The sequence below is a fragment of the Zea mays genome, chromosome 3 (genome assembly GCF_902167145.1).
Source record: "Zea mays cultivar B73 chromosome 3, Zm-B73-REFERENCE-NAM-5.0, whole genome shotgun sequence".
Classification (NCBI taxonomy): Eukaryota; Viridiplantae; Streptophyta; class Magnoliopsida; order Poales; family Poaceae; genus Zea; species Zea mays.
The window spans coordinates 225,031,685-225,047,088 of record NC_050098.1 but is presented as its reverse complement, the minus strand read 5'-3'; the positions used below and the strand labels follow the sequence as shown (position 1 = coordinate 225,047,088).

Sequence of the window (15,404 nt, the reverse complement as noted above, 5' to 3'; positions counted from 1 at the left end):
TAACGACTGCACTTAAAACTGCATTTCTTTTTTGTGCAAACGGAGGGAGTAATTGCAATCGTAAGCGACAAATTAGCCACGACAAGATTCCCAGAGGAAGGATTTTCACCCGCAGATAGACACGTAAAATGAACCTATCCAGCAGTTCCCAAGACGTGAAGCACAGAGTACCTGTTGAGGCGCACAAGTCGCCCAGTCCATAATTTCGTCTCGCTTTCTTTCCTTTCGAGACTGACAGTGACAGTAATAGTAATACTTGGCGAATCAAGATAACCACCACACATACACACACACCTCGGCCGGGATTCTCGGTAAATCCGGGGGGGGGGGGGGGGGGGGTCATCTGAACCACCTCCTTCCACACGCAAATAAACAATAGAGCACGAACCGTGTATTTACTGCCGGGGCCCGGGAGAGGGGTAATTTGCTCCAAGGAATTGAACACCATCATATGATCGACAGAACAAACTTGACTGCTGTAGGGAGAAACAGGCGTCACGGTCGGTCACCTGGTCATGTGACGACGCCCAGGCGTAGAGGGGCACACAGCTCACATGCCTGCTTCCACGCCAAGCTGCACCGATGAATCGTCATGTGAACCCTCTTCAGTCAGATGACCATGTGACGTAATTCTGAAACGATGCAACGTCCGTCCGCAGAGGTTTCGACAGCAGACAAGTAGGCATGCATGGGGACATATAGCCGGGACTTGAGACGAGGCAACAGCCACACGCTCCAGCACATACCTGGGGCCTTCAGCATCTGCTGCGGCGGACCACAACCTTTTCAGCTATGCTTCATATGTAAATCTCAACCCAAGAGATAGGAACGGAGATCCCGGGGGCATTGCATGCATGCAAGCCCAGACCATGCACTGCACCAGGCTAATGTTGGTCGCCAGCAAAGGTAGATGTGTACTGAATCATGATGATGATTCAAGACTAAACCAGCCGGCCATTCTCATGTGGCAAACGGACGGACGTAAAGCTCTTGCATGGAGGAATAGGAATCTGAGTTCCCTGAAATGAAAAAAAGAAAGAAGTTGACAAGATCACTTTTGTTTCCTCAAACTCTTTCTAAAGGCGAGGCAAAAGCTTCATACCAAAGCGGCTGGACGAATCGGGCCACACACAGTACGTTTTCATGGGGAGGAATCTTTCAATGGACAGCCCAACAGAAAGAAATGTACGGAAACCCACCTGACAGGAGGTGCGCCTCACTAAACAGTCAGCTTGTTAGGAACCCAATAATGACACATCAAGTCCTGTTGTTCTACCTCGTGACTTGAGGTTCAACTTTTCCATGACATCTAAAGCAAAGGGATCACATCGTGACATCTAAGCAGAGGGGCCACATCAGATTTCTGCATCAAACCTGTGGATAACTCACAAGGAATCAACTAAACAAGCCCTGTCGTCAGTAACTGGATACCACCCATTGGCCCTTGCAAAAATTGTCAGCACTTGTAGCCACTACGAATACATCAAGGCAAGACATAGTTGTCAAAGTTGCTCCATCAAGACCATGAAGAGTTTTATTCCTCCGTTTTACATAGAAAAAGAACCGCGTCAATAAATTTGAGCAGAGGGATTACACACAAATTCGATGCAATTATCCCTGTACCACAGCAAAATCACTGAAATCCCTACAGGCCAACACAGACGATGGCATATAGGGAATTTCATGAATTATTGGTGGCACAGGGATCGTTGAGAAGTCATGGATTACTATTATGCACAAATTCACATAAACGAAAGAAGTAAAGTTCACATCTTAACGGAGAAAATGACTTCCAAAGTAAAATACAGTATAATAATATGTCAAAGTTAGTCCAAGGAGGTACTCATGATAATTACATGTTGAGTTAGTTCATGCAAGTACTAATTGGACGAGGCATTCTGTCATACCAGTAAGTTGACCCAACTGTTTGCTCCATTCCAAGTAACTACAGTGTGGGTTGAACTTGTTCACGGAGTCCACAAAAGTCAGCTTTTGAAGACTAGTAAACCTGTGCTTACTTCTGCAAAATTAAGTCCTCGGTCAACTTTGTTAGTAACAAAACAACGATACACATTTGCCTACAGTGATATTTTCCTGTTGACCTTGCAAGTAGCCAAAATAGAAAACAAACTTTGAGGTGCAGTTCCAGCAAGGAAACTGGCAGCGTATCAGAAGAGTCGAAAGGACATGGGCATGAATTCAATCCATGTAAACAGCAATTGGCAAAATTTTATATCGACTTAATATATATAGTGCAAAATACAGGTATCAAAAGGCAGAATAGTTCACACATACTTTCCTCTAACTGCCAGCACCAAACAAGAACTCCTGCAAAATCCTAGAAGCCTCTGAGACTTCATGCTGAGTATGTATTGATCCAGGTGTTGCAATAGAATTAACAGGTAAAGTAGCTTTTTGGGGGTCTGAACATGGATGCCTAGTAGCTCCTTCTGATGAATTCTTATCGTCTAGCAATAGATTCGGTTTCTGGCTATTTTGCTTCACAATTTTTTGCCTTTCTGCTTCATGTCCTCCAAGGTTATGTTGAGTACCATTTGCATTCCTTTGCTTCTCCATGAACAAAGCATCCAGGTGCAGGCTGTCCAGATTGGATTGACCTTTACCAATGGAAAGAAACTGCACGCCCTTTGGAATATGGTTAGAAACATTCTGGGATTTGCTGGAGACGCCAGCCAGGTTTCTTAGGATAGAATTACTAGGAGCAACATTGTGAACTGTTGCGTTCTTCTGGCTTCTTGTATGCTCTCTGGTGTTTGTTTTCTCATATGCCAGTGAAGCATCAGAAGTCTTTGCATCTTGTGTGGGAGTACCTTCTGTAGTTGGCATCTGATAGAGAATGGAATTTGTATAAATTTTTCAATGAAAATTAACATGTCCCAGGCTACTACACTTAGATAAGTAAAATACCAGAAATAATTAGGTCAATTACGTACCACATGAGAGAATTTGCAATTATCACCTCTGGCACATGTTCCATTGTTTTTATAGTTATGGCATTCGTACTTTGACAACTCATGGTCATATGGACACTCTTCTCCTTTCAAACAAGAACCACATGCAAAATGTGTGCAGGGCTGCAAGAAATGAGGAGGCATTAGGAAAAAAAAAACATGCGTGCAAGTATGCAACAAATCCATGTATGAGGAAATTTAGATGCACTTTGATAAAGCTAAAGTTAGCAGTGAGCACTCCATCCCATCTGAACAGATCCTTGGAATTACATATATTCTAATTACAAACACCATGTTAGCACCCATCATGCAAAATTTAATTAGAAGCACTAATATGGATATTTTGTTTTACCATCTTGCACAGGTCCCAATGAAGCATTATTGACATCTTATCTTAAGTATGCATAAGTGAGGATGAAATGTGTTCTCCTTTTTTTAAGTGGGTGGTACCCTATTCCTAAATATAGACCATAATCAGTTAAGTTTTTTTTTTTTGAGAACGCGCAGGAGAACTGCGCATCTTATATATTAAAGAGGAAGAGAAACATTACAAAAGAGGAGATGTTGCAAAGCAAATCTCCCAAAGACCCACAAAATTCCGAAAGAAATTACATAGAAGTACTGAAACTAGACCCGACCTCACCCAGGGCAGCAACTAAGCCCATACTACCGATCTCCTTAGCTCCTGCTAAAACCCAGCAAACACACTCATCTGAGAAACATCTAAGAATCCTGGGCAATGAAGGAGACTCCCCATGAAACACTGCTCTGTTTCTCTGAAGCCATAGGCACCAAGCCCCTAGGATGATCAGAGAGTTAAGTCCTTTTTTCCTTGTCTTGGTAACTCTAAGGCTCACCTTTCCCCACCATTCTGAAAAGTTTCCCTCATCAGCAGTCGGAGTGAGATGCCCCAAGCCAATAGCAGCAAGAATTGTATGCCAAAATTGCCGGGCAAAAATGCACGCAGTAAGGAGGTGCTGAATTGTCTCTTGGGCTTGATCACACATTGGGCAAACATCTGGGTGTGGCAGTCCCCTCAACTGTAATCTGTCAGCTGTCCAACATTTGTTTCTTATTGCCAACCAAAGAAAGAACTTGCATTTAGGAGGAGCCCAGGTCTTCCATAATCTCTTCCAAGGCTCAAAAACAGTAGAACCTAATAAAAGGACCTTGTAGCAGGATTTAGAGGAGAACACCCCTGATGTCTCATGTCTCCAAACATGGCGGTCTTCCTCCTGAGAAAGCTGCACATCTCCTAAAGTATCCCATAAGAAAAGAAATTGTTGAATTCCAATCAAGGAAAGGGGGGGTTGATATGTGCAATCCACTGCCTGTTTTCAAGAGCCTGAACCACTGTCATAGAGGTAAGAGCTCGCTTAGCCACCTTGGACACCACTTCTGAAGCAAGATCTCTGATGGAGCGTCCCTTAAGCCACTTATCTGTCCAAAACAAGGTATTAGAGCCATTTCCCACATGAGAAATCAGGGATGCAGCAAAAAGGTCTTTAACATGTTGCTGAATGGGGATGGACAAGCCAAGCCAAGGCCTATCCCGATCTGTTTTTTGAAGCCAAAGCCATTTGGCTTGAAGGGCCCAACACATTTGTTGTAAATTAGGGATCCCAAGCCCACCATACTTCAAAGGTCTTGTGACTGAATCCCATGCCACAAGGCAGCTACCTCCATTCACCTCTTTTCTCCCTCTCCACACAAATCCTTTTCTGATTTTATCAATTTTGTGAATCACCCACTTAGGGACATTCATTGCAAGGAAAAGATAAACTGGGATGGCAGAGAGAACAAAGCGCACAAGGGCTGTCCTACCAGCAAGGTTGAGGAGCCTAGCTTTCCAATTTGGTAGCCTATCTGCAATCTTGTCAACCCAAGTCATCAAAATATTCCTGCTAAGCTTCTTATCTGAGATAGGCAGCCCCAAATAAGTGCAAGGGAAAGAAGAAGGGGTGCACTGCAGAATGTTACACCCTTCCTGCAGCAAATCATCCTCACATCTTATTAGGATGGCACAACTCTTGTGCAAATTAGTTACTAGGCCAGAAGCTTCTCCAAAACAGTCAAGAATGAGTTTGACACAATTTAGCTCTTCCACCCTGGGCTTGACAAACAAGACAACATCATCTGCATATAGAGATAATCTGGACTTCACCATGGCACCTTCCAGACTAGACAACAATTGTTTTTCTTCTGCCACTCTGAAAAGGCTACTGAGCACATCCATCACCAAGACAAAGAGCATTGGGGAGAGGGGATCCCCTTGCCTCAAACCTCTGCGATGTCTAATCAGCTCCCCAGGAAATCCGTTTAATAAAATTTGAGTCGAGGAAGTAGCCAGTAGATTGGAAATCAGATTCCTCCACCTATTACCAAAACCAAGGTAGGATAAAACCTCAAGAAGGAATGCCCAGGAAACAGAATCAAATGCCTTTGTTAAATCCAGTTTCAGAAAAAGGCTGGCCACTTTTCTCCTGTGCAATGACTTAATTGAGTGCTGGACCAACATATAATTGTCATGAATAGATCTGCCCCTAATAAAAGCACTCTGATTAGCCTCAACCAACTTGTTGAGGAGAGGAGCAAGCCTATTGGCAAGGACCTTGGTGGACAGCTTAGCAAAGCTGTGAATGAGGCTGATGGGCCTGTAATCACCAGCAGAAATGGGGTCTGCCTTCTTGGGAATCAAAGTAATATATGCTGTATTCAGAGGCCCAAACTTTTGTGAATTGCCAAGGTGAAGGGCAGCAAGGGCAGCCATCAAATCTGCCTTAATTATAGACCAGCAAGTTTTGTAGAATCTCCCTGTGTAGCCATCTGGCCCAGGCGCTTTATCTGAAGGAAGACTGGCAATAGCCTCCCACACTTCCTCCTCTGTAAAAGGCAACTCAAGAGCAGACAAATCTATAGGATCTCTGTGACATTCTTCAAGCTTCAGAGTTAGCCTTCTCTGCTGGGCACACCCCAACAGATTAGAGTAAAAATCATGCAGCACCTCCTGTTTTTTATCATGAGATGTGACCACCCTCTCACCATCCAGTAAGCTATATATATGATTTCTTTTCCTGCGACAGCAGGCCTGCATATGGAAGAAGGAAGTGTTGGCATCTCCATCTTTCAGATACTGAACTCGAGATCTGAGTCTTGCAACAGTTCTCTCCAGTGAAGCAAGGACCAGGCATTGTTGCTTGAGTTATCTTAACAGCCATAACTCATCTGGGGATAACACCCTGCTGTCTTGAGCCATTTCTAGCCTGTGTAAAATCTCTCTTGCTACACCCAGTTGAATTTTAATGTTGCCCACTGTTTTGTGCCCCCAAGACTGCAGGGCTCTGGTTAGCCTCTTGAGCTTCAGAGAGATCCTCTCCAGATGACCACAAATTGGAAGTGGCTGGCTCCAGGAATCTGCCACCAACTCACGAAAGCCTGGCATTTTGGTCCAGAAACTCTCGAAATGAAATCTCCTTTTCCCCGTACCTTCTTCTTCACGCAGCTTTAAAATCAAAGGGCAATGATCAGAATCTTCTGAGGCCTTGCTGAATAAAGTAGCCGCTGGGAACAGCCCTTCCCAGCTCGAAGTGCAGAAGACATGATCTAATTTAACAAGAGTGGGGGCCTGTCTCTGGTTAGACCAGGTGTATCTTCTTCCAATCAAAGGAATTTCTTTCAGCTCCTTTTCATCTATCCATCTTCTGAATCTTCTCAACAGGGCCCTGTTGATACAGGAGTTGTTCTTGTCCTCAGACCTGGAAATCTGATTAAAGTCACCTGCCAAGATCCAAGGCCCATCACAGCCTGCCCTGACTTCACTTAACTCTTGTAGAAAAGCCTGTTTAAGATTATCTTGATGTGGCCCGTAAACCCCTGTGAACCACCAAAGTGGGCCTGAAGCCTCCTGCAGTTGAATAGAGACCGAGAACTCCCTGATCACATGACTGCTGTGGGTGAAAATTCCATCTCTCCAAGCCACTAAAATGCCTCCTCTTGTCCCCTGTGCTGGACTGAAAACAAAATTACTGTAACCAGCACCAAGGATGGAAAGGATATCAAAGTCCGAAATGTTGCTCATTTTGGTTTCCTGCAAACAGATAAGTGAAGGCTTGATGTCCAGGACTAAGGTCTTGACATTATCTTTCCTAGCCCTACTATTCAATCCTCTCACATTCCAAATTAGAAAGCTGCACTGGTCCATTGAGAAAAAGGAAACACGACCAGACCAAACGATCCAAGCTTACGCGAGCTCAGATGCATCCCAACCAAACAGAGCTGCCAATGCAGCGATGTGCTCTCTGGAGAGGGGTGAATTATATAGAGCAGTATATCTGCTAGCATCTTCCAGAGAGATATTGCCATGCCCATCACAGAATCCCAACTTCTTGCAAACAGAGACTGCTGCATCGGAGCCTAACTCAGGCGGAATCTTGGCCACCCTTCTGGACCTCCTAGGCTTGAAATTTCTTGGAAGGGTCTTCTTTCTGCGTTTAGGGACTGGTGGCGGGCTCAACAGACCATTAATGGCCTTGGAAATGTGTTGACTAAATTCTTGCAAGGGGGTCGAGGCTGCCGAGGACACTGCCTGGGAGTGAACCGGTGTGGCATCTTTCCTTCTAGAGTACACCTTCAAACAAGGCGGCTTTACTTGCAGACTATGCTTGATAATTTCCCAGGGGTCCCTGACCTGTGCAGCAATGGTGATGGGGACCCTCGGGTCTTGCATGATTGGCACAGAGGCCCGATCTGAATGAACAATACAGAGACAATCTGAGTTCTGTCCAGTCCTGTGACACCCGCCAAATTCCTCCATCGTTTGAAAAACGGTTCCGTGGGGAGGCCCAGGAGAGATGGGCACCGGTACTGGCCCTGGGGAAACCGAAGGGATGAACGACGGTAATGGGGAGCCCGAAGCGTCCACCCCTGTTCCCACGAAATCCACCGAAGCGTCCACCCCTGTTCCCACGAAAACCTCTGCTGCCGAGGCGCCCGGAAACTCAACCGACGCAGAAGTCCATCCAGACGCAGAGCCGCGCGCCAGAGGAGGGGATTCCGAAGCGGCAGACCCTTCCCCCAAGGGGACAGGGAGCGCAACCGTCCCGCCATGCGCAGAGTCGGCGCGGACACAAGGCCCGAGGCACGCGGAGCCGTCGCGGGCAGCAGACCCGATGCGCGCGGAACCGGCACGGGCACTAGGCCCGAGGCGCGCGTGCACAGGTCTGTGAACAGTCGCCGTGGGTTTTGAATGTGGACTTTTCCGCCGCTTGTCATGGTCTTGCTCGCGATCGTCGCCGGAGTAGGGAGGCGGTGGCGGTGGCAAGGGACTGCTGTCCAGGATCCCGTCCGAACGGAACACTCGCACGGAGATTGGGAAAACCAGTGTGCGAGGACTGGGGTCAGAGTCACAGGCACGCGGCTCCTCCGCAAGAAGATCCAACTCCGTCGGCACAAGCTCTGGCTCGTCGCACCATGCACTCAACTTGAAGACTGAAAGATCGACGCCTTCCGCGGACGCTGGGTGCACATCACGGATGAGGCAGTGTTCATCAAGAAGAAGCGAGGCTGTCTCCAACCCCCAGAGATGAGCAGGGATTCCTCGCAGCTCAATGTCAACTGGTACTGGCAACGCTCGCCCGCCGACGGCCAAGGCTTGTCTGGACCAGCGTTTGATGTGAAGGCGAACAGTGGGAGAGACAAAAGGCATACCGCCGTTGAGGACCCGGCAGGCAATCTCCTCACTGGGGAGGAACGCGACGTAGGAATTTGGCGCAGCACGACGGAGGTCGAGCGACTGCGCATCGAGGCTGAACCTCACAGCGAGCGCCTCAGACACATCCGCGGCGCAGCCATAATTCGTCTGATCAAAGACAGTGATGATCAGAGCCCGCCGAAGATTTTCTTCTTCCTGGAGGATCCTCCTGGAGTACTTGATGATCCGCGTGGTCCTACCCGTTGCATGAACAAGGCCTTGCCCGGCACAATGCTGGGCGGGCACCTCGACTGCTGCTTCCTGATCTTCGCTATTCCTCTGGCTTCCTGATCTTCGCCTCCTCTGACCACGGCGGGTGCGCTTCTTCAATCTTCCAACGTCATCAATTCCACCAGCCTCAACTCTGCCAGCAGAAATATCACCAGAGCCAGCCATCCCAGAGGACTGGGAGACAGGCCTCCACACCAGGCCCCGTCGTGGCTGGGGTACGCCTGATCGCCGGCGCGGGCACACGTAAGCACGGTGCCCAGGCAGCCGGCAACAGAAACACCTCACCAGCCGACGACAAGCAGCAGCTCGGTGGGAAGGGGAAAGGCAGTTAAAACACTTCCCCCTAAGGTCGGACGGAACGACCCTGGGGAGAAGAGGAGGGGACTTGAGAGGGCGAAGACGACGTCGACGAGCTTGTCTTCCTTCGACCTTCACCCAGCCAGCGCCAATATCGGTCTCCCGGCCAAGACAGGGAGCAGCCCTGGGTAGAAGAAGAGCCTCCTTGTATGATGGCCTACGTCGATGGAGTCCCGGAGAGACAACGGGAGAGAACGCCGGGCTTTCGTCGTCGCGCCACCTAAGGGCCTTGGAACGGCCAGCGGCCAACGGGGTAGAGGCAGTCTCCGGCGCCAAGGGAGAGGAGGGAATGGCCGTCAGGCCTGGAGTAGGCACCGACGTGGGGCTGTGGGGTGGTGAGGGTGGGGCGCCAGGGCGGGAGGGGAGGGAAGGGGCTGGGAAGCACATACCGTCCAGGTGATGAAGTAACTGGAAGTTTAATCAGTTAAGTAACTCAGTATTGATTAAGTGATGGCTTTGGAAAAACATATTTACTTTGAACGGCATACCTCTTTACAGAAACAAACTAATGAACAACCCATATAATAGTGTAACTATAATAATGCATAAAAAACACTACATAGGTACCTTAGATTTTGTTGAAGGTGTAAAATCATGGGAAAACTTGCAATTATTTCCCTGCAAAAGCGAAAAGGAGAATGAAAGAATTAACAATCAGCAAAAATAAAATAGCTAATATATCTTTGTTTCTTTAAAAATAATATCCACTTGGTATAAAATGTACAGTTTCAATATTTAAACAAATTTTGCATTTGATACAGCTCGACCATGACTTTCCAATTGATGGAGACACCGATGACTTTCCAATTAACATAGGACTACATCAAGGGTCGGCTTTGAGCCCTTATCTTTTCGCTTTGGTGATAGATGAGGTCACAAGGGACATACAAGGAGTTTTACCGTGGTGTATGCTTTTTGCCGATGATGTGGTACTTATTGAGGAGAGTAGGAGTGGTGTTTCTCAAAAGTTGGAATTGTGGAGGCAGACGCTGGAAGCAAAAGGTTTTAGGCTTAGTAGGTCTAAAACAGAGTATATGAAGTGTGATTTCAGTGCCATGGGGTATGAGGATGGCGATGTTAGTCTTGATGGGCAAGTGGTACCCAAGAAAGACACTTTTCGTTACTTAGGATCAATGCTTCAAAAGGAGGGAGACATCGATGAGGATGTCAGTCATAGAATTAAAGCCGGATGGTTGAAGTGGCGACAAGCTGCGGGTGTCTTATGCGACCACCGGGTGCCACGCAAACTAAAAGGCAAATTCTACAGGACAGCAATCCGGCCGGCTATGTTGTATGGAGCAGAATGTTGGCCCACTAAAAGACGACATGTCCAACAACTAAGTGTGGCAGAGATGCGTATGTTGCGCTGGATATGTGGCCACACAAGGAGAGATCGAGTCCGGAATGATGATATACGAGAGAGAGTAGGAGTGGCGCCAATTGAGGAGAAGCTTATGCAACATCGCTTGAGATGGTTTGGACATATCCAACGAAGACCTGAAGAGGCACCAGTGCATATCGGAATAATTAGGCGTCCCGAAAATGTGAAGAGAGGTAGAGGCCGACCAACTTTGACGTGGACAGAGGCTGTGAAGAGAGACCTGAAGGAGTGGAATATTGATAAAGAGCTCGCCGCAGATAGGAAGGGGTGGAAGTGTGCAATTCACGTGCCAGAACCCTGATTGATAGTTTCGCTTTTCCTCCTTAATCGTTTGACCTTTTCTTGTGTCCATTTTAGATCTTGCTGGTCCTTGTGGGTTTTATCTCTTTTATGTGTTTCCCCGTTTCGTTGTTTTCGGTTCTCCTTTGCCTTTGTTTCCCTTTTCTGTTCTTTGGGGGTTGAGCTCTGAGGTTTTCATACGGGGTTTCATCTCTAGCCTACCCCAACGTGCTTGGGACAAAAAGGCTTTGTTGTTGTTGTTGTATACAGCTCGACCATGATATCTAGAAATCAGGAATTTGTGATGATGACTAAAACACGGTACAAGGAACCAGAACCATTGATGAACTTTCAGCCTAAAATAAGGCAAAGAATGTAAAAAGAGAAGCAGAATTAGATGAAAACACAATCTGCTTGAAGTGAATAGATATAAGGTAAATTATGTTGTCCATATAACACTCACTTGGCGGCACTTCCCATGGTCATAGAAGTGGCAAGGTTTTTTTGGCTTTGTAACAGGAGTAAGTTTTGGTCTTTTGACTCCATCCGCTATCCGTTGCAGTGCCCGGTTCTTTCTTTTATTTTTCTGCATGTCAATTGTCAATAACATTAGAAGGCAAATTTCACACTTTAGAAGAAACAATTCATACAAAACACGATTGGAACTCAAATGGTGTCAAAACTATAACATACTGTTTTTTTAGCTTTTCTCTCTTCTGTCAGAATGCGTTTTCTCTTCTTCCCAGGGTTGACAGTCTGTAATAGATTGGAAAGGTAGATACTCAAAATTAGTATATCCAGCCAAAAAACTATCAGCAGAGAAGAACCCATATTGTAATCAAGGTTCAAGATGGCCATCTGCATCAGGGAGTTTTGTGCTGCTCTTACAGAGTGCACATGTATCATTTTAAGATGTAGCTTTTTAACCTTGGCATGTAAGATTAAAAAATATTGAGTTCAATAACAAAAGGCATCACACAAAACATTAAACCTCACTAGGCAAACGAACTAGAAGGTGCATGGTTAGACAGAAGCAACAAATAATAACATTTGAAAGCAGTATCAGATACCTCATTGTCAGGCAGCGGAGTCTCATTCCAATCCACAACTTCATCATAAGTGACGGCTTGAGCCCTGGTAACAGATATTTGTGCATCACCTCTGACAATAGCATCCCTGTTCAGTATAAGATGATCATTTCCTGTTTCAGGAATTGATTGCAAATTCCCGAATTGTGTGCCATAATCACAAGATTTATTTGGCCCTGAGCCTCTGCTAATGGAATTGTCTTCCAATTTCTCATCTTCACCATCTTCGTCTCCATGTTCGGAATTTCCAGATTCTTCTGAACCCAAATCCTGAAACTCGCCCTCAATCTCTCCTTCCTCGAAACCACCACCATCATTCTGCCCATTATCACAGTTTCTAAGAGGTTCTCCTTCTTCAATCCTATCACCCAGTTGTTTCAAATCCTCAGATGCCTTGCTATTCTGCAGGTCACCTCCAGAAACTGCACACCTCTGTGTTGGTATTGCTCCAGCATCAACATCATCAATCAACCCTGTGAAGTTTGTCAGCATCGCTTCAAACAAAAGACAGCCTTCATCATCACCCACTGCTACCTCTACCGATTCGTCAACCTTCGTCTCCAAGAGAGACTCCACCGACTTCAAAGATACGTCACCCACCATCGCCAGTCCAGCTCCAACCGCTGACTCCTCCACCTCAGCAGTGGTCTTACATGAGGTGCTTTCTACCACAAGTACCGCTGATTCCCCAGCCTCGGCTCTGGTCATACACGAGGTGCTTTCTACGACCCCTACCGCGTCCGCACCCTCGAGCTGCAGAGCCTCAGCCTCAGCCTCAACCAGGTCGAGGGTAGAGTTCGCCGCGGCCGGTTGATGGACAGTCCCGTGAAGCGAAGGGCCTCCCGCATCCGCCGCCTCGATTTGCACATCCTTTAGCCGATCGAAATCAGCGCCATTAGGCCTTTCTGGGGAATCGTCGGGGTCCCCACCGACGAAGTCCGCGGCGACGGGCTCGGGCACGGGCGGCGAGATGCCACAGGGCGACGGGTTGATGTGGAGACAGTGAGAGAAGAGGCGGGAGAGCGTGCGGAAGGAGGCACTGTCGAGGTGTGACCGACGACGGGTGAGGACGGCAGCGGCGGCGAGGGGGGAGGGAGTCGGGGCCACAGACGGCGGCGCGAGGGCATCCTCCATGGTTAAGGAACTGGGTGGGCTGGAACTAGGGCTTAGGCCTTAGGGTCTGAGACGGCGGTCGACTCGCCGCGGGAGTTCGCCGTCGACAGCGGCGGCTGGTCTTCGGCAGAGGCGGGCGTGGGCGAAATCCGCCAAGTATACGGTGAGTCGGTGGCGCTGCATTTTTGCCGCTGCTCCATAAGCAATTCGGCCTACCGGGCTTTCGTGTGGGACTAGCCCACTAGGCCCTTTCCATGTTTTATTTTTTAAATTTCTTCAAAATCTTAAACTTAACTTTAGTAAAAGGTTAATAGCTCAGCTTTCTCGGCCAGCCGAACAGAAAAGGCAGGCATTGTTTGGTTTTTAGACACTAATTTTTTAGTCTATATATTTTATTCTGTTTAAGTATATAAATGCTAAGTACAAAAACTAAAATATAGTTTTATTTTTTATATTTGGCGATTTAGGTAGTAAAATAAAATAAAATAGATAGATAAAATTAGTCCCTAAAAACCAAACACATCCAAGACTACTTCATATATGTTCATCATTAAAGTATGGTAATTATTTTTGTTCCAGTTTTCCTATTTATTATATTTTTTTCCTAGTAATAACTTTTCTTTCGTCGCAGTTCCACACTTCGATGGTCTGCTCGGAGTATGGTTTTGGTTTGGCTTGGCGATAAATTACTAGTCGTTAGCGCGCGCTAGCGCGCGCATGTTATTTGAGATTGCAGTAATATATAGGAGTATTACATTGTATAGTTACATATATAGTACCAGCCTACACGACTTTGTGTCATAATCTCATATGTAAAACATGTGTCAGATAAGGGTTATTGGTAAAATTAGGTATAATATGGGGAATATGAAAAAAGAATGTCATCAAGACCTTACCATTTACCAGCAAGAAATTTAGATGACACAACAGAGAAATCAGATTCCAAAAATACAACAGATTGAAGTCACGGAGACCTTGCCATTTACCAGCAATCAACACACCAAGAGACCAGTCCTCTTTTTTCTGAAGAAAAGCTTATATTATATATATATATATATATATATATATATATATATATATATATATATATATATATATATATATATATATTCAAGTTCTGAATTTCTTTCTGAAGAAATGTTATGAAGTAATTGACAATAGAACAAAACTTCTTAATGGTACTATGTAGTTACAGGGAAGAAGCTGACATAAATTGTTGTGTCCAAAGAACGACAGAAAAGGGAAAAAATCTTTACATACCGGATGTAAAGAATTTCTTTTACACCCCTACACATACATCAGCTGCTGGTCATATAAATAGAAGAAAAATAAATTACTAAAGAGTTATTTTGTAAATTTTGATCCGTCTTTGTGGGTCTCCAAGTGCTGAATGTGAGGAACTGCAAAAGATGATGATTACATCCAGTATGTACAGAATTATTCTCCTAGAAAAATAGCACCGGAGCCGAGCCACCATTGGTGTATGCTGCCGGAGCCCGACCATCCACGCCCACGCCATCCCACTGGGATCAACATGCACCTGTCATGCCGTTTTTGTAGGCAAGCGCGACGACGCCGGAGGTCGACTATCGACTATCGGTGCCTGCAATTTCCTGGTGAGATCTGTCGGTCCAACCCAGAGGGCGAGTCTGTTGGGGTTCTAGTGCAAATCCCCTGTTGCGATAACGGTGGTGGCAACGATAGTGGCGACCACTAAGGGTCGTGGATTCATCGGCATGCGTTGGTCGGATAGGAGATGGCACAAAGATCTAGCGGACGTAAGACGGAGAACATGTTCAGTGATACAATTGGTTTCTTTTCATTTTTTTCCACCGTTGTTTCTTCACGTCGATATATATTTGGAGGGAAAGAGTCCAAAAGCATATGTTTAGGGAAGTGTCTAGAAGCAGAGGAAGTAACCATAGGATAGTATCTGGACGGTGAATCTTATTTTGAGTGACGTGGACCTTCTCATGTCACTCCATGCTGCAGCCGATTAATATATAGGAATAGCATATTAAATTTATACCATCTAAAGCTGATACATCGTCAGAGGCGGATCTCTGTTATAGGTTGTTGGAGCCATGGCCCTGCTCGTGAGAAAAAAATAGTACCATACTTAATTAGTTCGATCCATTATTCTACCGTGTCGTTTGTCCTGCCCCCTACTGATCGTGATTAGTTACCGCATGTCGACAACACCGCCACATTGTAAAGCAGAAGACGAAACAAGT

General features: G+C 46.2%; 1 protein-coding gene across 12 annotated transcripts; it reads right to left on the bottom strand.

Annotated features, from left to right (window-relative positions):
- Positions 1–13,405, bottom strand: LOC103651515 (zinc finger CCCH domain-containing protein 7). Of its 12 annotated transcripts, none has more exons than XM_035966501.1 (10): positions 12,040–13,405; positions 11,663–11,725; positions 11,433–11,555; positions 9,877–9,927; positions 2,955–3,095; positions 2,296–2,847; positions 1,908–2,020; positions 1,103–1,540; positions 747–1,019; positions 1–632 (listed from the first exon to the last, which is right to left on the bottom strand). In XM_035966501.1, exons 1-6 carry the CDS (start codon positions 13,189–13,191, stop codon positions 2,302–2,304), a joined length of 2,076 nt encoding a protein of 691 aa, XP_035822394.1. In that variant the 5' UTR covers positions 13,192–13,405; the 3' UTR covers positions 1–632; positions 747–1,019; positions 1,103–1,540; positions 1,908–2,020; positions 2,296–2,301. The 12 variants fall into 12 exon arrangements, with proteins under 12 accessions (XP_035822394.1, XP_035822392.1, XP_035822390.1 ...); XM_035966502.1 differs by having other exon boundaries at positions 117–574; XM_035966503.1 differs by having other exon boundaries at positions 117–574; positions 1,200–1,540.
- Between the last annotated feature and the right edge of the window lie 1,999 nt (positions 13,406–15,404).

What these genes read in the sequence shown, in the direction of transcription:
- LOC103651515 (XM_035966495.1), bottom strand. Translation starts at nt 13,191, where the DNA reads ATGGAGGATGCCCTCGCGCCGCCGTCTGTGGCCCCGACTCCCTCCCCC. An exon ending in CTCCGCTGCCTGACAATGAG is followed by an intron (nt 11,726 to 12,039) that starts GTATCTGATACT and finishes AATCTATTACAG; the next exon opens with ACTGTCAACCCTGGGAAGAA. An exon ending in ATTGCAAATTCTCTCATGTG is followed by an intron (nt 2,848 to 2,954) that starts GTACGTAATTGA and finishes ATTCTCTATCAG; the next exon opens with ATGCCAACTACAGAAGGTAC.